This window comes from Sander lucioperca, chromosome 3 (assembly GCF_008315115.2).
Source record: "Sander lucioperca isolate FBNREF2018 chromosome 3, SLUC_FBN_1.2, whole genome shotgun sequence".
In the NCBI taxonomy this organism is placed as follows: domain Eukaryota; kingdom Metazoa; phylum Chordata; class Actinopteri; order Perciformes; family Percidae; genus Sander; species Sander lucioperca.
Window position 1 is genome coordinate 16,934,378 of NC_050175.1, and position 20,491 is coordinate 16,954,868.

Below are 20,491 nucleotides of genomic sequence, written 5' to 3' on the forward strand. Positions count from 1 at the left end.
AATCAGTAGCTGTGCTCTCTGTTTGGGATGAACCCCTCATGACGCCAGACACCATTCATGGCACATGGTTACCTCTCCCTCCTTTAATCATCAGCATAACTGGTACAAATGTCTTTGCTGGCATCTGCAGGACTGTCTGTGCATAAGCTGTCCTACACGAAACATGAAGTTGTCCATGCAGCTCTGTTGGCAGCACACTGCTCATTTCAAACTAAACTATTGGCATCAGGTCAAAATTTGAAATTTAAAATAAGCCTTTATTGATCTCAAGAGGGGGAATGCAGGAGTTGCAGCAGCATAAGGATGGAGGGTTGCCATAGTCCATTTATTATCTGATAATGGACACCTCAGAGGGCATTAACCCACTTATAGCATAGTCAATTGCCAAAGACAATTTTTTAAGACCTTTAATTTATATTTTCATGCGTTTTGCAATCAAAATCTAGTTTTTTCAATAACTTATTTTCTTGGTAACACCTGAAGGTTTGACCAATACCTGGAACAATCATTTCCATCCCATAAGGTTTTTATGCAATGGAAATGTTCACTACTCTATTCAATAGTATAGGATGGACCTTAGATACGACCTGGCAACGGGAGATATTTCTAGTCCGCTCAGATCATAGAAAACTTTGGCTCAGCTACGATCTAGGAAGCTAACAAGATCCAAAGTGAATAACATTGTTTATGGTCGACAAACAGTAGGCCTAAATATAATTTGACAGTATGTCAAGCTACAGTCATGTGAAAAAATTAGGACACCCATGCTAAAGTTGACTAAAAAGAAGAATAAAAAAAATCATCTTTTGCAAATTGATCTTAATGCCTTAATTAAAAAAATGGAGAAAAAAAAACCCTGATAAGGTTCCCTTGGCCTTTGGAATTAAAATAGCCCCACATCATCACATACCCTTCACCATACCTAGAGATTGGCATGGGGTACTTTCCAAAAAATCATCTCTCAATGCAAATCAAACCAGCTTTTAGGCTAACCGAAATAAAACCATGCCAATCTCTAGGTATGGTGAAGGGTATGTGATGATGTGGGGCTATTTTAATTCCAAAGGCCAAGGGAACTTTATCAGGATGCATAGTATCCTGGATCCATGAAATAACTGGCCTTTAAAAATAAAAATCTGCCTGCCTCTATGGGAATTTAACATAGGGGTGTACTCACTTATGCCCCCTGTATTTTAAGGAAGAACATTTATTTATTTACGATACATTATTCATTCACAAACAAAATTGGTGTCCTTAAAGGTTGGATTTTTAATAAATAAATATTAAAATAAAATTGAATTGAATTTTTCCTCATTTTTTTAATTAAGGCATTAAGATTTCCAATTTCCAAAAGATGATTTTTTTATTCCTCTTTTTAGTCAACTTTAGCATGGGTGTCCTAATTTTTTCACATGACTGTAGCTATCCAGCCATGTCATTGTCCCCAAATCAATATCAAGTGTTAAAACATGTTATCATGTATTTTGAGACCAATGTTAGAAGTTCAGTAACCATCAAAAATATTGATGACAAACTGATACCTATATTAAAACAGGATACTGTAACATGATTGACCCCAATATAGTCTGACTGGTGGTGGAAAAGTATGCCTGATAAATGTTTTGGTTGATGCAACTTTTATAAAACAGACATCAAATCTACGATGAAGTATTTCACAATAAAAAAAACTTCTCTAAAACCTGATTAAAAAGCTGATGCCACTATGGTTGTTTTTAAAGAAACAGGATTACGGTTGTCTCATTATTTAAAAAAATGTATTTGCATGTACTTACATACTGGTGTCAAAAGAGTATGCACCAAAAATGTCACATGACTCACAATTACAAAGAAAAAGCATTTTCTTTTCTTCAATTATAAGTATTGAAAAAACTATGTACAGAAATAAGGGCATGGTGACAAGATAGTACACTAGAAACAAACTTACGGTCACAATATGGTTTAAATGATGCTTCCGCAAAAAGAGACAAAAAAAAAAAAAAATAAAAAAAACAAACAAATCATACACTGCCTTGGTGCTCTGAACTTCAAATTGTATTTCCACTCAAATAGTAACCTTGTGCATCCTCTCCACTGCCCAGCATCAGGGCGTTTTCAGAGCGTGCTCACAGAATGACTTATCGCTGTTTTTTCTTTTAATAACTGCCAACAACTAATACATCAAAAATGAAAAGTAAACACTTGAGTGGAAATACTTATTTTACTTAAAACACATGTCCTAGAGATGATCTTAAAAAGATGTTACATTGTAAAAGGGGGACAGACAGGAAAAGTAAATAGGGTGGAGACGAGCTGTGTGTGGAGGTCCAGAGCTTTGATCATCACCTCTCTCTGGATGGACAGAGACATAAAAGGCAGCGAGTGTTTTATGTCTCGTCTCTCGGAGATTCCCTGCTATCAGATCTTACAGATGAAAAGTACACTAGCTCCCAAAACCCTGGCATCTCTTCTCCGTCAGGAAATGTACAGATTTTGATCAAGACTAGACACCAAGCAGGGATGAAAAAGAAGGATGATTGTGATTGGGCTGTTATGTGACCAGCAAGACTGAAAAAAACGTATCCTCACTTGTGAATGGGTGCTAATGGGGAAAAGGAGATTATATATATATATATATATATATATATATATATATATATATATATATATATATATATATATATATATATATATATATATATATATATATATATATATATATAAAAAAATGGCAAACAAGAGCAATTGGACTAGTACCCCAAACCCCTTGGGTCCCTCTTACTGGAGTCTAACTGTGACTCACACAAACTGCCCCGATCAAACTCAGGGTGGAATATGGGAGAGGAACCTGACACAGGTAAGCAACTCATTCAGTGCCACACTGGACTAGCACGCGCACCCTACTGCTTCTTGAATTTTCAATTTGGGCTACAAAAGACAATAATATCCTCTCATTCAATCACTTTTTCTACGGTTACTTTTGCGCAATGCAAATCTATCGGCAGCCATTTCGGTTCCCTTCTCTGGGTCTAGTCAATTCAAGGAAATGTGAAATGGTGCCTATGAAAGAAATTGTTTTTTTAATGGCACTTTGAGATACAATGAATGCCTTGTTATTTGGACACAACACACAGAAAGCATTGTGCGATTTCATATTGGAAACGTAACATGCACATTATATATTGCAAAACTGCAATGAAAATGCACGTGTCGCGCTGTAAAATGTGAACAGCAATCAGACACAGGTCAACATGAGAGCTGTCCTCAAACTTCCACTAAAAACATAATTATGAAACTGTCACGTGGAAAAAGATTTTAACAATGACAGAGTGCAGTGCATGTCCAGTAGACCGGTTCGCGCTGCATCTGCCTTCTAGTTACGAAAACTTAGAAAATGATGTGCTATTCAACATGCCTGTGAATCTGCCTCTTCTGAATTTAAGAAGTAAAAGTGTGTCCAGCTTCTTTCCAGCGAGACCGAATGAAAAGAAACAACTTTCTAAGGCCTAAAACAGAGGGGGGGGAAACTACACTGATGATCTTAGTTCAGCCGGTCTTTCAGCGTATGTATAGGAATTGTAATTTCTGTTTACGGGTGTATTGATGTTTGTGAGGTAAGGATTACATTTTGAACAGAATGTGTCTCTGGTGTATCTAGGGTAGCCTGGGACCAGCTGCTCCCTCTGGGACAGTTTCTCTTTGCCTTTAGTCGCTTTTAGCCTTTTTGCTGTCGTTTCCGTTCTCCTCCGGCTTGGCTCCTTCTGCCTCCTCTGGGTGCTTCCTCTTCTTCGTGTCGTCTGGCTGATGGGACGGGTGTGGCCGGAGGGTGACGATGATGCAGGTCATGTTGTCACATCCTGTCCCGTCTCCAGATGTGTCGGGGGCCAAACAGTGGTCCAACAGCTGTGAGGAGGACATATGGGATTTGAAATTAAAAGATGCATGAACATATTTAATCATGAGAAGCGTGAGGTACCATGTTTGGGAGTCAACTTCAACTGGAATTTAACACACACACACACACACACACACACACACACACACACACACTCTTTACTTCACTCTACCACGGTCTCTCTGCTCTTTAATTATTCAATCAACAGCTTTCATACTTAATTACAGTTTAATTGGAAAACAAATATATTCATTTTTCTGAAACTGCAGATTTTAATGTTTTAATGTCTGACATGTAACTGATTCCTCGATGTGGTTACAGAAACTCTGACCAACTGATGTATGTACAAATATTAAGTGTGTCTCTCACCTCTTCAACTATGCATGAAAGGACTCTGACTTTGCCATTCTCGTCTGGTTTGTTGATCCTCTCGCTGATGAAGTCCACCACCTCCTGGCTGCTCAACACATTCCTGCACACAACACATATTCAATTCAATTTAATTTATAGTATCAAATCATAAGAGTTATCTCAAGACACTTTACAGATAGAGTAGGTCTTGACCACTGTAATTTACAAAGGAATAAGAAGAAGAAGAAGAACACATGCATTAACATGGTAACTGGCATAGTGAAATCTACCGTTAATCATGCATCCTGATCAATATTCAATTACGGGGCTAATCTGCCAATGACCACTCAAACTCACCAGATGCCGTCGCAAGCAATGACCATGAAGTCGTGGTCCCCGTTAAGCGTCAGAACTTTGACGTCTGGCATGGCAGAAATCATCTGCTCCTCTGGAGGCAGAGCCTTGTTCCTCTTATAGAAGTGGTCACCTGAGAGTCAGAGTCCAAGTTAGAAGCTTGTTAAGAGAAATGTAATCTGCTTACAGGAGGTGGTCATCAAAATATGCAAATTTCAGAAATTGCCAATTTAAACCCCAAACAAAAAAATAACTATTATTGACCTGAGCTGCTACTGGGGTAAATTTTGATGCAACAAATATAAGTGCTCACAAGACAATTGTAAAAGTTGCACACAAAGTCGGCCATACCAATAGCTCTAGAGAGGTTCAGTCCACCGTTGACCCGTCCATCCATGGTCACTTTCCCTCCTGCGTTTTTAATGCGAGCTAGTTCCAGCTCGTCCTCTGGTTTGTGGTCGTACGACATGTCGACAGCTTTGCCTACAGCATCACAGCAAGAGAGCCCTTACATTTAATACATTACTGCAAAGCCTCTTGGATCTGCCACTTACATTTCAGTGGCAACCATGCAAGAGCAAAACACCTTGACTGACTGTTGCCCAGTAAAACGACTATATCACCTAAATTGTGGATTTTTTTTGTTGTTGTAATAAACACTTTGACAGTCATAATAAAAACCTCTTTAAAAGTGACATGAAAAACAACATTCCTGTCATTGGAGTTAGCACCTAAAAACTACTTACATTCATCAAATGCTTAGGTGTGCTTATATTAATTCACAGCAGTACTCCCAGGTGGTTCAGGTGCAATACTGTAACATGCTGCGTCTTTTTCATGGCATTAAGTCATTTTATATCCAGCTTGTTTAATAAAGTCAGTATATAAGCTTTATGTACCAGCATATTACCGTAATTGCTTGTTAACGGAAACAGCAGTGCTGTTTCAACAACAATATAATCTATATACTCTTTTGGTATGGTACACTTCTATCAAGGTACATAGGCACCAAATGGTTTGGACCTACCGCGCTCAGACACCACACAGCGAGAGTCTCCAGCATTGGCCACAATCAGCTGTTTTCCTCGGATCAGAGCAACGACAGCTGTGGTGCCGCTGTCCGAGCCAGGCTGCGAATACATAAACATGGGAGCAGAGGTGTCAAAAGTATTCACATTCATTACTCAAGTAGAAGTATAGATACTAGGGTTTGAAAAGACTTCTGTAGAAGTTGAAGTATCAACTCAAGCTTTTTACTCAAGTAAAAGTGTAAAAGTACTGGTTTCAAAACTACTTGAAGTATAAAAGTAAAAGTAATGTAAGGGGGGAAAATGCCATTAATGACAAAAGCTTAGCCCCCACAGAGGCCTATAGCGCACTACCCCACCTCCACAACAAAAAAAGGAATCACCTTGTTCAATTGTATTTGTCTGTTCTGTATGTTCAAAAATATAAAACAATAAAAAGTTGATCTTAAAAAAAGGGAGCACAAGGCGACATCAAAGAATGGCTTGTGTATTGCTAAGGCCACAGGGTCAAAATTAAATGATTTATTAAAAATGTAATAACAATAACTTATAACAATAACTTATTTCAGGCTGAGTTTGTGTTTTTCAGACAACGGCAGCTACAGTCTGGTGTTACAATCCTCTACAGTGAAATATAGACACTGTTACACCGTTTAGCTGTCAGCATTTTACCCGTGTTTAATCCAGCTACTAGCTAGCGGTAGGCTATGGTTACCTGTTGCCAACTGTAGTGTTAACTAGCGTCCCGTGCGGCGATGTTTCAGTTCCATCTTACATCCGTTTTCGGAGCATCAGAGAGAAGCGCAGGCATGTAAGTGGCACCTGATAAGGCACCGAAATCTGCGTTGCTATTCGGTCCGGTAGATAACGGTCGTTGGCACCGGTGCCGTATTAGCACCAGGTCTGTGCAGGTGCGATGGATCGCGTACAAACCAATAGGATGTCGGAATGGTATATGTTTATACTTCTCATCCAACCACAATCAAATTCACTCTATCCGGATGGCGCGATTTATCTGGATAGGTTTTCTTTTGTGTGTTTTTTTGAACGATGACCAGCCGGAATGAAAACAAGCCGAACTGAAATAGGAGTAACAAGGCTATTTTTAAAATGTAAGGAGTAGAAAGTACAGATAATTGCGTGAAAATGTAAGGAGTAGAAGTAAAAAGTCTGCTGTAAAATAATTACTCCAGTAAAGTATAGATACCCAAAATTTCTACTTAAGGTAACAAAGTATTTGTACTTCGTTACTTGACACCTCTGCATGGGAGACGTGACGCACCGTTAAAATCTTCATAATATTTTACACCAACATTAAGAGACCAACTCCCTTTGTCCATAAAATAAATCGGAATCCTTTGTAAAAATTCACCCCATAACTGAAATGAACTACTTAAAAGCTACCAGACATTGTTCTGCAGAGAAAAGAATTCCAGGCAGCCACCAAAGCGTCTTCTATTTACACAAGAAGTCAAAACAAACAAAAAAAAATCTGTGATCGGTCAGATGCACCATAGCAGACACTTTACCTAAAACCTAAATCACACTGAATGAAGTTAAATTAACCTGGAAGCCAAAACAGTTCAAATGATAATTATGTATTTTTTTCAGCTCCACCCTCAATACATTTTACACTGCAGGGCTCGACATTAACTTTTCGAGGCACTTGTCCTTTGGACAAGTACATTTACGTTTCACTTGTCCATGCACAAAAGTCACTTGTCCGGGTAAAGATTTATCATTTTATAATTATTATTTTTCGTTGTGTTTTGCTAATGCAGAATTCAAACAAACTGTTGAAGGCATCCAAACACTATCAATATTAATAAAATTCAGTTGAAACAGTAGAAACAAACGTGTCCCGTGTCGGTAAAATAGACGTAATGAGTGGCACATAACGTAAAGTAACATGGCATTTTATTTAGTTTGAGTTTTAACTTGTCCACTGGGGCAAGTAAATTTCTCTTCCACTTGCCCTACAAAAAAATCCATTTGTCCCGGACAAAAGGGCAAGCCTTAATGTCGAGCCCTGCACTGCAATTCATCTTTCACTTAACAGCTAAAACGAAAATTCAGTAAGAGAAGAAAAGTCAAGGCAGCTCATATCCCTGACATTCAGCATGATATGTTGTCTGTACTGCATGTAGGAACTTGTATTGTTGATTTGTCACTTGCATTAGATTCGTTTCAATCTTCTTTGTACACACCTCCTCCTTGCCATCCATTCCAGGTAGGCACATTTCCTCCTCTTCTTCATCTTCAGAGTCTTCCTCTCCCTCCTCTGTATCCTCCTCTTCCTCCATCTCACTACTGTCACCCTCTTCCTCTTCGCTGCCATCCTAATTAAAAAAAAAATAAACAATGGTTACAATGCCACAATTACAATGCTTTCTTTCTTTTCAAGTTAAGCCAAATAGGATGGTTTATTCTGGTCTCACCTCTTCATCACTACCCTCTTCCTCTTCTCCCTCCTCAGACTCCTCACTGTCGTCAAAAAACCTAGACTTGGAATCTCCAGCAGCATTGGAGGACAAAGAGGAGCAGGAGGGACCTGCGTCTCCTTCTGCTTTACCAGCCTTTTCTTCTCCATTGGAGCTTCCTGACTCTCCGCAGTCGGCTGCTGTAGAGGAGAAACGAGGGAAACATGAGGTGTTGGACAAGAGGAATAGAGAGCGAAAATAAGTGGAGAGTAAAGGAGAGGACGTTGTGCCCAGATTACTAATTTCATGTAGGCTACTCATGAAGCCATTTCTTTAAGGTTATGAACGCAACAGTACAAATCTAAAGATACATTTACAGTGTTTGAGCAGGCAGACCCTTTCCCATAAAATTATACTAATTCCAATAATCTAAATTATTTAATAATAATTAGAACATTACCAAGTTTTTTCATGTCATCTTGTTAAGACTCCTGACTCCCAGCTCCATACCTGCACCACTGCCTTCACCTCCTCCTGTTCTCCGACAGGCTCGCAGCTTCGACCCGCATGCTGCTCCTTCGCCTTCTTTCACCTTCCCATTGCTCGCCTCCTCCGCCTCTCCATTTACCCCCTCCTTCTGTCCTTCCCCATCTTCCCCTTTGTCTCCCGAAGCCTCAGGGTGCGAGCAGGACGCCTTCTTAGCAGCCGCACTAATAACAAAAGACAAATAGGAAATAAAAGAGGAGCCAACCACATGAGTCTTAAACTGCTGTTTTACACAACAATTAAAGAAACCTGGACTCACTGAGTCACTAAAACCAAGATAGAGGTTTCTGGTTGACTGAATATAGATGACTCTGTCCCCATAAGAAGTCTTCAATGATTTTTATTACGTTCTACAAATGTGTAATACAAAAGTACAACCAAAGTACATACAAACCTGTACAAAGTTTAAAATATAAAAACAAAGTTGCCATGTAATGCTATCATTACTTCCATAATGTGATATTATTCCTATTCAAACAGATTGTTGAGACATCATACAGCAAGGTGATCAGTTTTATGTGTCGGCAAATGGGCTATCAGTTATGGCTCGCCAGAAAGACAGGACTGTTACAAAATCTGGGATTACTGCATGGGTGGACTTGCATGAGGACACCCCTGCATCATTTTCCATGAAGTAACATCTCCAGGAAGTTCAAGTCCCCATTTCACAGGCTCTTTAAAGCACAAAATACTTCTTCATTGCCACATAAGTGTTAGTCCTTGTATGAAAAGTCAAAATAAAAAGTGTGTTAGCCTACCTGAGGGCAGCTGCATGCTTGACAGCATTAAGGTTCTGACCATAGCGTACCAGTAGCTCCTCTATGGTCATTGTGGCTTCCTCATGGAGCAAACTTGCCTCCTCTGTGTCCACTGAAAGGAGGGCAAAAACATTGAACCACTTAGATGTTGTCATTACGTTAGTGATGCTGCCCGTCGGCCCGATGCGGGTAAGTTTACTAGTAGAAAATATTAAGGGTTCGGTCGGGTGGGTCAAAAGGTGACAAAGCAGCGTTCCGAGTAAGTAAACCATAATTTACAGAAAATTGCATGCAATTGTTTACCTTCCACCTTCTCATTACAGGTCGGGTTGGTGCAGGTATTAAAAAACTCTGACCGTGCATCGCTACAAGGCTATGTTTCGCTGAGCCAGAGCAAAATGAAGCAAGCAAAAAACAGTACTGTGTGGGAACATCTTGCTTGTGCTAAGTTGCATTTGAAGCTCTTCTTTTCTGCTAAATTTGTGGCTTTCACAACGGAGAGCTATGTGACAATGACATGCCATGAGGAGTACTGGTGGGGTAAATCAGCTGTCCTACGAACATGGAGTATGGCAGGCAGACACACAGCTGACAACCCCGCAGCTAAACTAATTGATGCGATGGAGCCTTGGGGACTGGGAAAGTGACAATGTACGCAAAATCGTGGCTGCTAATTCTCCCGGGTGAACCGGGACACAGTTGGCTGCTTGTAGGTTAATGGTTAATGATCGGTTAATGAGGGTCTTCTTCTTGGTCAGAAAAAAAACCAACCTAAATTTGTATCCCTAATGTCTTGTATTTGTCGTATTCTCATGGTCTGTTTTATCATCCATGCCCTTGATTGTGGTACTTTTCTTTAATAATTATGGTCATAATTCTCTCAATCCTCCGTTACCATTCAACACGAAGGAGCTTTGTTATGCGTTCCTTACAACTACCATCCACACCAAAAATGACTACATAACTTTCATAGTTAGGGCTGTACTCACAATCGTCCTCCTCTGCCACCTTTTCAGCGGGCGGCTCCTCGGTGGGCCGTCCAGCAATCTGGATCAGCTCCTTAATGACATCCTCTTTGATCATTCTACGGTCGATGGCCAAGAAGGCATCCTCCAGAGCCTGGAAAAATCAGGCAAAAGGGTCTGTCAGTAAAAGTCAAGCGACACAGTGTAATATTGGGTTCAAGATTGATGAGATTCATGTTGCGGGTCTGTTCAGAGTGTTTTAAATGTGTCAATACTGTACCGAGGAAAAATGGTGACCACAAGTATAATACATTGCCTCTAATCCCACCTAATTTGTAACTATGCTACAGTCGAGCAGCCGGCCTCTGGCCATGAAGATGTCTACTCTGTCAAACTTATTTAAGACAGGTCACGCCGTGGCTTCTACGGCTTCTCACCTTTTGCAGTTTGCCATCTTTGTAGGTCTTCTGCTCCTTGATGATGTCAGGAAGGTACTTTGAACAGTACAGCGCCACCTCTTCACCTAAATGGAAAAGTATTCATGTTGTATCCATAGCACTCACAGGAGGTATGTAAAACAAACAATAAAAAGGGGAAAACCTCGGAAACACGTCACAAAAATGGGTGTGTTGTGATCCAAACAGCAAAAGGGGAATTATCATTTGTGTCTCTGACTGCTGGGTGTGATGCTACACATAAGTTTGAGAGAAACTGTTGTTTTTAGAAAAATATTTGGGGGTAGTGTGTTGTGCACTGCCAATATTAGGATTAGGAAAATACTGTTAGCTAGTAGTTAGTGTTCAAATGCTGTGAACTCCACAATGCATTCTGCAAAACAATATAAATAGAAGACAGCATGTGTACGTGTGTTACCTCCATGTCCATCATACACAGAAAACATAGCTGTCTCCTCATCAAACTCTGGGATACAATTGTGAGCATCCTGTGGCACAACAAACACAAAAATGCACATTACAATCCAGACAACGTGATATTTTACAAATTGGTACAAATCATAGCAATCAGAATTCCTCTTCTTGTAAAAGAAAGCAACCTGTACTTTTGGGACAAGCGAGTCAGAAGGGATAAGATGACAAAAAAAGGGAGACCTCTACACATTATCTTAATTGATTGTCATATAATTTACCGGCTGCTATTCTGTTGAGAGCTGGTATAGTATTGCTAATTAGCTGGTTTTCTCATCAGAAGAAAATGAGTCAAAGACACCGGATCTCCAAATGCTGCCAGCTACAGTGAAGTACTTTCTTAGACAAACAGACAATTCCGTCCAACAGCGTCAATTGCATGATCTTGAATGTTGTGGGAGAGTGATTACAATGTAACCCAGCATACCAAAAACACCCTGAGGATGAATTATGGATTAAATCCACCACTGCAGCTGATGCTCAGGTAAAGCTAGTTTAGGAGTGTGACGAACTCTTTGTACTGTGGAAAGATACCAACCCGCCCCACACAAACAAACCTATAGCGAGAAAAGCCTCACATCCCTTTGTCCCGCCATTTACAACTCAAGATACGTTTTTCTCTTCGTTGTGTTCACGAAGCGGCAACATGGTTGTCTTTGATCCGATCATTTATTTTCCGCCTCACCTCCATGGAGACGCGCCAGCCCTGCATGGCAGAGAAACCGTAGCTCATGTTGCTGTTGCCGCCATCGGACGAGGTCTTGGTCGTGTTAGGTTGCGACAGATAAGCCCCCATGGTTGTCGGTTTCTATGGCTTTACACCTGGAGAGAAGACGATACGGAGGAAACAAACATCACACTTTAGCTTCACATAAAGAGACACACGTAAAACCCTCTGCATTTGTCACACTTCAACTGCGTTAACCAGATTGGCTAGTAGTTGCTAGCTAGCTAACGTTAGCAACACCACAACAAAAAGTAGACGCATCAGCTAGCTAACATCACCATGCTAAAAGGAGCAAACCCGGCTAAACTTCCAGCCATAACCTCTGCCCCCGCCATGCAAGCAGCTGCGCAGTTATAGATAGATCAACAATCAACGCAGACGGTAAATTTACCTATTCTGACTGAGCGGGGTGATGAGCTTGTACACGGGTTCCAAGAGAGAAAGAGAGCTTCACATAGAAAAGACTGCACGTGTAGAAGCAAAAGCCGCTATCAACCTCTATGCTATCAACACAGACAGACAGACCGCAGAAAGAAGCAGGAGCTGTGAAGGAAGTGAGCGCGCGCGCATGTCCCTTTCGTTCGAACAAGGGGGCGTGCCCAAAACGTACGTCATACGTCATGATGTCACTTTTTTTAATCAATGAACAGTTAGGGCGTTTTCACACATTAAAGTCCGGACCAAGGTTCATGTTTTTGTTACATTGTATACATTTGATCCGGTAAGTTTTGGTTTCACACTGCAGTTATGCAAGCGCACTAAAGATCTATACGTGACAAAACTACGTCCTGCCGTCATCACATACGTGAGCTGCGTCTCCAGATACTTATAATTGATTGGTTTGTAGACAGGCTTCCCCGTCCTCTCGTCTCCTCTCTCTGTGTCAGAGTTTTTTCAGCTGACTGCTGCTCTCCCTTACTGCCGCGGCTCTTTTTGTTTTGTTGTGATGTTGAGAAGCAAGACACTGGAACTTTCTGGAGAATTTATTCAGAGACAAACGGAAACCTACACTGTACATTTACTACCACAACAAATAAACTGCTGATGTATTCTCTGCTCTGATAGCCGACAGCTGTCTGCTCTGAGCGCATTCACCGTCACTCTCACTCTCTCATGTAGCCTACACACTAAGCACCGAGCTATTCCTTAAAGGAGCTATTCCCCGGTCTTGTAACACAAGGAGAGCCTGCCAGAGCTTCTTCTATTTGGTCCGAAAGTCCGAACCATCCAAAAAATGCTTTCACACTGTAAACGAACCGGACCATGGTTCAGTTTGGTCCGGACCAGACCATCTCTTTTGGTCGGACCAAAATTTGGTCTTTTGATCCGGACCGTGGTCCAGGGGAGGTTTCACACCTCTAATTTTGGTTCGGATCAAACTGAAAAGTCCGAAAGTCCGAACCAAATGAGGTATGTGTGAAAACGCCCTTAGGTTCCTCTTGTGTTTCACACTTAAAGCACTGAAATAAAATCTCAAACTGTGGGATTAATGTTCGTGTTACGTTCTGTTTCAGGGATGTTATAAAGTACTACTGTACATTCAAATATTTAGAATATTTCTAGTTTGTTGCACTGATTCTTACTCTCAAATGTTACATGCTTTGCCTTTGAGGTTTGGTTTGTGGGTTCAAAAAGAAGCCAAATTAAAGCTGCAGCGGTGAACGGGCCCTCGCCCCTCCCAGCACGTCGGGAGTGCTGGTTGCCTGTAACACCTTCTCTATCCACTATGTGGCGCTAGAGAACATACACTAATATATATTGATGCAAATCATGTGTAGACCACACCATAAACATTTCAAGTAAATCAGATGATGTTTGTCACATAAGGATGACTTGCTGTCAACAGCTGGTGGCGCTATGACCATGACTCAATATGGGCATGTAAATATCTCCAGGTCTGGACTCTTATGATGCATGTGAAGTTTCAGGCAGATTGGACAATGTATAAGTGAAATTACAACAGCTTCCTGTGTTATGGCGAAATGCACAAAATGGCCATCCACGCCACGCCAACGCCGTTCTACGAAAATACAAAAGCTTTGCAATTTGGCATCGTGAAAGTCTTGACATGCTGCTGACCCAATTTGAGAAAGATCCGTTGAATCCTCTAGGAGTTTCAAAAAGTTCCATACCTGTAAAGGACCTGAAATGGCGTGTTGTCACATGACCAATGACATCAACGTTCAAGCTATCCAAAATTCCTTCACATTTTAAGGTCACATCAGTAATAATAATAATAATAATAATAATAATAATAATAATAATAAGTTTTATTTATAGCGCCTTTCAAGAACACTTTACAGAATTAGAGGTTGTAGGCTGTGGTAAACAGGTGGTGTTTCAGGAGTTTTTTTTAAATATATCCAGAGATGTAGCATTTCGGATATCTGCAGGGAGGGTGTTCCAGAGGGATGGGGCTGCAATAAAGGCTCTGTCTGTGAAGGTAGTCTGGGGTGGGAAATGGAGAGCAGGCCAGTGTCTGAGGACCGCAGGTTTCGGGGTGGGGTGTATGTAGGAGGTCGGAGAGGTACTGTGGGGCCAGGGCATGGAGGGATTTGTGGGTGAGAAGGAGGATTTTATATGTGATGCAGGACTTAATTGGGAGCCAGTGAAGGTGGATGAGGGTTGGGGTAATGTGCTGCCAGGTCTTGGTGTGAGGATCCTGGCGGCAGATTTTTGGACATACTGGAACCTGTCTAAGGTTTTGCTGGGGACCCCAGACAGGACTCCATTGCAGTAGTCCAAATGGGAGGTTATAAAAAATCATGAATAAGGGTTTCTGCCACGGATTCAGAGAGTGATGGCCGGAGTCTGGAGATGTATTTGAGATGAAAAAAGACTGATTTGGTGATGGATTTTATGTTAGTATGGAAAGAGAGGGTGGAGTCCAGTATTACACTATAAGGTTGTGGACCTCAGAGGATGGGCAGATAGCGCACCCATCAACATCCAGGATGAGATCTCCAACCTTCTGGAGCAGTGCCTTGGGGGCCGCAACCAAGAGCTCTGTTTTATTGCTGTTCAGTTTGAGTAGGTTGGTTGACATCCAGGCTTTGTAGGATGATTATACCAACCAAAAATGAGACGAATCCGATAAACCCCCTAAGAGGAGTTTGAAAAAATGTGCATACAATAAGTCATTATAATGACAACGTTTCTCGATATGAGTTACTATCTTAAAGTGCCCATATTATGCTCATTTTCAGGTTCATAATTGTATTTAGAGGTTGTACCAGAATAGGTTTACATGGTTTAATTTTCAAAAAGCACCATATTTTTGTTGTACTACACATTGCTGCAGCTCCTCTTTTCACCCTGTGTGTTGAGGTCGCCACGCTAGCAGCTAGGCCAGCATTAGCATTAGCATTAGCGAGCATTTGCCAACTGTAGCAGGGACATTGCCTTCAAAAATGAATTCAACCCATGCCGCTCTTCTGTCGTCTGCGGCTGGGACACGATGGAGTGTTTTGTGGTCATCTTTACAGCCAACAACAGAACACTTTCCCTGGTGCTTCGACATGGTGTCTCCTAAACCGGTGCTTGTACCTGGTGGGTGGAAACATAGACACATTGTATGTATGATCTGATGGGAGGGGGTGGTGGGTGGGAATATTCAAATGTTTCGGCGAATGTGGTAGATGGCCGTGTCGATTTTGAACAGCTCACCCGGAGACTGAAGGCAGGATACATTCAGAAACCGTATCTCACTCAAAACAGCATGGATGTTTATTTTTTTTTCCAAGTTTGTATGCATGTGGAAGCACCAGAGACACAAAATAACACCCCAAATCCCAGAAAAAGTGTTTTTTTTCATAATATGGGAACTTTAAAATAATGACTATATCAAAATAATGACCTACATCTCAAAATAATAAGAAACTAAGCTAAAGACCTAGCTATATATATATATATATATATATATATACCAAATATCCTCTAAACCGTCTCTAAACTAAGTCATTATTTTGAAATACTAATTCATTATGCAAAAGCTGTAGTCAGAGCCCGTCTACGGAGAGCCTGTTCACTCTCTATTCAGCCCCATTGTACCGAATTTGGTTGCAGTTCCACCAGAGTTCCACTGAGGGTGATCGCAGGTGAGTGCAAAATGAATGGTGTCACTACCCGATGTGAGTGGAGTGCAGATGTGAGTTGCGCATGCTCAGATTTGAACGGTTTACGGCATAACGTGTCATACTGAAATTTGTGAAATCCATAAAATAATAAACTTTTCTCATTACAAACAATAACAGAAGATGGAAATCATTTCAAAAACGTTTTAGCTATCTATGATTGTTTGATTGCTAACGTTAGCTCAAAACGCCATTCAAGTGACAGCCTTTGTTGTGTTTGATTGCTTACTTGTAGCCAGCAGTGAACGAACTTCGTTATGTAGGTCTATTATTGTATTGACATTACAGAAATCTCTCATTATATTAGCAGGTTCTTGTAGGCTACACTCGCAAAGTGATGCATGCGCAACTCACATCTGCACTCGACTCACATCGGGTAGTGACACCATAGAATGACACCGGGACTTTATGGAGCTAGATGGCTAAATTTGTCTCTTGTCGTTGAGAAATCTCAGATTTGATTGTAGTTTTTGCAAATTCAACATGGATTATAGGTCGAAAGTTGAATGAACAGTACTTATGTACTGTGCGCAGTGGTTTATGGGATTAGTAGTTCCTTTGCTCGATAATGAAAATATGTACACAGTCTTGTTGTACCTTTGACTTTTTTGGGATTTTCTCTTCGTTTTTTCACTCGAAATGATATGTTGTATGCTTATGAGTCACGTCACGTTTGGTTAGCCTAAGGCATGGTCTAAAACTCTTCATGTACGGATTTTTCCAGACGTCAATAGGAGAAATGAATGGGAAATTTACTTCCGGAACCCAAGGTCTCTCGGAGGAGGGGCGGGACCATAGACTGTATAGGGCGGGACTGCATGAATTTCTCATAATACATGATTTCTCCCCTTATTAGAAATTCTCTGCTGTAGTGCTCCCATAGTACGCTGTACCACTCCATACCAGTAAGTGGCGGCAGAGCACCACCTCGTTGTTTGCCAGCCACCAAAAACATCACAATAATAAGAAGAAACATAGTTCAACCATTCAACATGGCGCGGGAAACCCGGGAAGAGATGGAGATAGATACCCGCGGAGAAGTCGATGAAGAGGCGGACAGTATCCCTCAGTCGACTTTAAAACTGTACGAGACACAGTTTTTTGGTTTCACTCCGCAGACATGTATGTTGCGGGTCTACAGCGCCTTTCAGGACTGCCTGTACGACATTTTACCCGTCGTGGAGAAGGTGTGTGTGAGGCAGCTAAGCAAAGGCGAGGCAGACGAGGAGCTGCTCCGGTCCCGGGCCACGGAGTGTAGCCGTAAGTTGCAGCAGTTCCTCGAAGAGCGGTTCAAGCAGCAGTCTGAGCGGATGGAAGCGCTGCTGGTCAACCGCTGCTTCTCCGTGCCGCCTAATGTCCTCCTCCCCGAGGACGAGTCACACAAGAAGTACCCCCAAGACATACAGGTGGGGAAAGTAACTTTAGTTTTTTAAATATAGTTCACTATTATGAGCTGGTTCTGGCTATTATTTCTGGTTTCTAATATTTTAGAAAAAGGCAAACAATATAAAAAGCTGACAGGGGTACAGCGAGTGAAGGAGAGGGCGGGCCCTGATGAAGGAAATATTATGTGTTGTCACCCACACACAGACGACGAGCGATGGATGGTCATCATAATAGGTAATGGATTTGAAAGGTATCATCCTTCAAATCATATTTAACTCCGTAAATTGTGTTTAAGTGTAAAATTACAGGCTAATAAATCCACTGTTTTTGGTTCACTTCCTATATTTGGGCCAGATTCATAGACTGTATAAATGGCCTCAAGTAAACCGAGACCCCAGTCAAACACTGTATAGAGCCAGGCCAGGTCACAGATATGTCGCACTGTATCAGTTTGTATTTAGACGATAAGTTACACGAAGGAAATCCCAAAGATATGTTTGAATTAATCTAAAAATGCATTTGGCGTTTGACAAAATAATCTTAACTCAAGGTCAACCTCGTAGTTGCCCTCAAAAAGCAAATGTGCCCCTATTGATTACATTCAATGGTCTGTTAACAATATGACACAATTTATGTGTTAGCCATTCATGTTTGTTGCTCCAGTTGTTTGAGGGTTTGATCAGTATTGTACAGTTTATTTCTACTTATCATAATGTCTGAATATCTTGTTGAAAACAGGGAACTAATGTATGTGTCTGTGGTTTGACTGTGGTCCTGCTCCATCCAGGAGGTGCTGAGGCTGGAGGCGTCCATTGTTGACCTCCAGAGAGCCTACGAAGCAGAAGTCTGTGCCAGACAGGCCCTGCTAGCTGAGCTGGAGGAGCAGAGGGAGGTGCAGAAGCACCTGGATGAGATCCTGGAGTGGGTCCAAGAGCTCCAGGCTGCCTGGGTAAAGGAAGGTAACGGCAGCTTTCATGAAAGTTTCCGGCTGGCGATGGAGTCCGTTAAAAAGCTGCTGGAGGCCGTCGGCGAGGTCTGCAACAAGGCGCCTCATTGAACTGAACTCAAATTTGTAAAATTATATCCGATAGAGATCATTTAGAAGAAGTTCAACAATTTCGCCCAGTGTTTATGTAGTTTGTAGATAATTAATCACCAATGAATTAATGCTCCAAATGTTGTAAAACAGCATACATTACTCTTCCTCAAGCACAGGGTTCTTGTTGAGACCTTTAGCCAAGTAAGTGGTTTTGTCAACTTGGTCATTTTTGGTCGCGGTTTGTCATAAAGAAGACGGTCACTCCCTGTTAAAAGAAGACAAAGACAATGAGGCCAAAACATGCATGTGCGTTCATCAAATCACTTTGAAAAGACAAAACAGCAACAACAGCTAACATTACTTTTACCTTTCCACAATGTAATGCAAATAAAAAAGCAGATTGATGGATCTCTGTCAGTTTAACTGATGTATTTCTAATACCCAGGTTGTTTTCTGTCACCCTCATCTTCAATATCTCAAAATGTCAACTCCAATTTCCCTACACCTCCTATTTTCTCAACTTTATTTGTAACTTGAGGGTGGTAGTATTTGCTTGATTGTCATTGAACTGGATTGCATTGGATTGTTGGGGTGTTTATGATATTGTGTCCACCCTCTTGAGTTACATTTTTAAGCTGCAGTGATGCCCAGCAGAGGGCACTCTCTGCTTGTTATTGTTTAATCCAGCTACTCTTGAAGTGTGAGCCGGTTTGCTGTTCAAGTGATTGACACAGGTCCTGTTCTGACCTGGTTTTAACATCTGTCCTGATCACAAGTGGACAGCTCTAGGTACGTGTGTTTTCACCTGTCTGTAGAATCTGTCCCCAAATGCGTCCTCAGTGACCACTTGTGACCGGATCTCACTTCCCTGCTCTATATACAAATAAAAACGTACATCATTTCTGTTTGCATATAGGCTTGTTGTGTGTGTTTATAATGTCAGTTGTTACTTTCACATAAATCAAGTGAAAAATGAAAAAGCGCTGCCCACAGTTTATCTGTGTGCCGACCATAGACTGTATATAAAAGGGATGCTGACATAAGGTGATCTACTGACGGGCGGCAGGACCTGTGCAAGAGAAAAAAAGAGGTCTTTAAAAGTCTCAGTGCTTTTGTAGCTTCTAACAGAATCTCTGTTGTTTGAAGTTTAGTTTCTATTATAACTGCTTTTTTTTACGTTTCATGTTCGCTTAGCTACTGATGAAGACCCAACATCTCCTGATTTTGCTGCTTCATAATAAAAGTATTCAAATACCAAAATAACGACTTTTATTGTGAAGATCTTCTAGTAAATTAAACCATTTCACAGCCGCCGCTTTGACTGCTAATTACGCAGTCAACTCCAGACAGCACTAGGTAGCTCTGGTAATGCGAGACTAATAATTAAAAGAATGAGACGACATAATAGCAGGACGCTTTGTAGTAAGTAATGTCCTACATATTGGTAAATTCGGGAACGTTTTATGAAACTAAAAATAACGTAATTTTCAAGGTAACAGCGCTGCAGAGAGCATGCGACAGTCTGGGAGATAAGAGCAGGCAGCATGCAGGAACAGAAACACCGACACTTCCCTAACAGTATATGATAATAACGTCCAAAACACAAAATTCACTCTCAGTGGTTTCTGTGACATGAGAACTACTTTGAATATGTAAGCATGCATAGTTCCATTTACAATTGAGTAGGTGGTCTTTAATGTGGACACAGGACACATTCCCGTTCTCATTGCTATTAGAATTTGGACATATGTGGCTCAAACCACCTCCAAATGTGTTTTTTGCGATCCGATCTCAATGTGTCCTGAGAGCGTTTTCACCTGTAGGCCTACTTAGAGCGGTCCACTTGTGATCCGATCACTCAGGATGGATGTCAATGCCAGTTGAGAACGTGGTCTTAATGAGCTGAAACAGGCACTCAGGTGAGCTCAAACCATTAGAGTATATGGCTGAAACAGGCACTTAGTTG

General features: G+C 41.2%; 2 protein-coding genes across 3 annotated transcripts; one reads left to right on the plus strand and one right to left on the minus strand.

Annotated features, from left to right (window-relative positions):
* Nucleotides 1-2,907: 2,907 nt before the first annotated feature.
* Nucleotides 2,908-12,593, minus strand: ppm1g (protein phosphatase, Mg2+/Mn2+ dependent, 1G). Of its 2 annotated transcripts, none has more exons than XM_031314308.2 (14): nt 12,359-12,593; nt 11,926-12,062; nt 11,188-11,257; nt 10,752-10,837; nt 10,339-10,468; nt 9,350-9,461; nt 8,556-8,755; nt 8,064-8,245; nt 7,833-7,964; nt 5,625-5,727; nt 4,949-5,080; nt 4,601-4,730; nt 4,262-4,364; nt 2,908-3,900 (listed from the first exon to the last, which is right to left on the minus strand). In XM_031314308.2, the coding sequence occupies exons 2-14, from the start codon at nt 12,034-12,036 to the stop codon at nt 3,703-3,705; spliced, it is 1,689 nt and encodes a 562-aa protein (XP_031170168.1). In that variant the 5' UTR covers nt 12,037-12,062; nt 12,359-12,593; the 3' UTR covers nt 2,908-3,702. The 2 variants fall into 2 exon arrangements, with proteins under 2 accessions (XP_031170168.1, XP_035855285.1); XM_035999392.1 differs by lacking the exon at nt 12,359-12,593 and adding an exon at nt 12,246-12,264.
* A 4,379-nt stretch (nt 12,594-16,972) lies between these two features.
* On the plus strand, nt 16,973-19,436 carry mis12 (MIS12 kinetochore complex component). Its single transcript, XM_031314423.2, has 2 exons — nt 16,973-17,506; nt 18,274-19,436. Exons 1-2 carry the CDS (start codon nt 17,093-17,095, stop codon nt 18,541-18,543), a joined length of 684 nt encoding a protein of 227 aa, XP_031170283.1. The 5' UTR covers nt 16,973-17,092; the 3' UTR covers nt 18,544-19,436.
* The last annotated feature ends 1,055 nt before the right edge of the window (nt 19,437-20,491 follow it).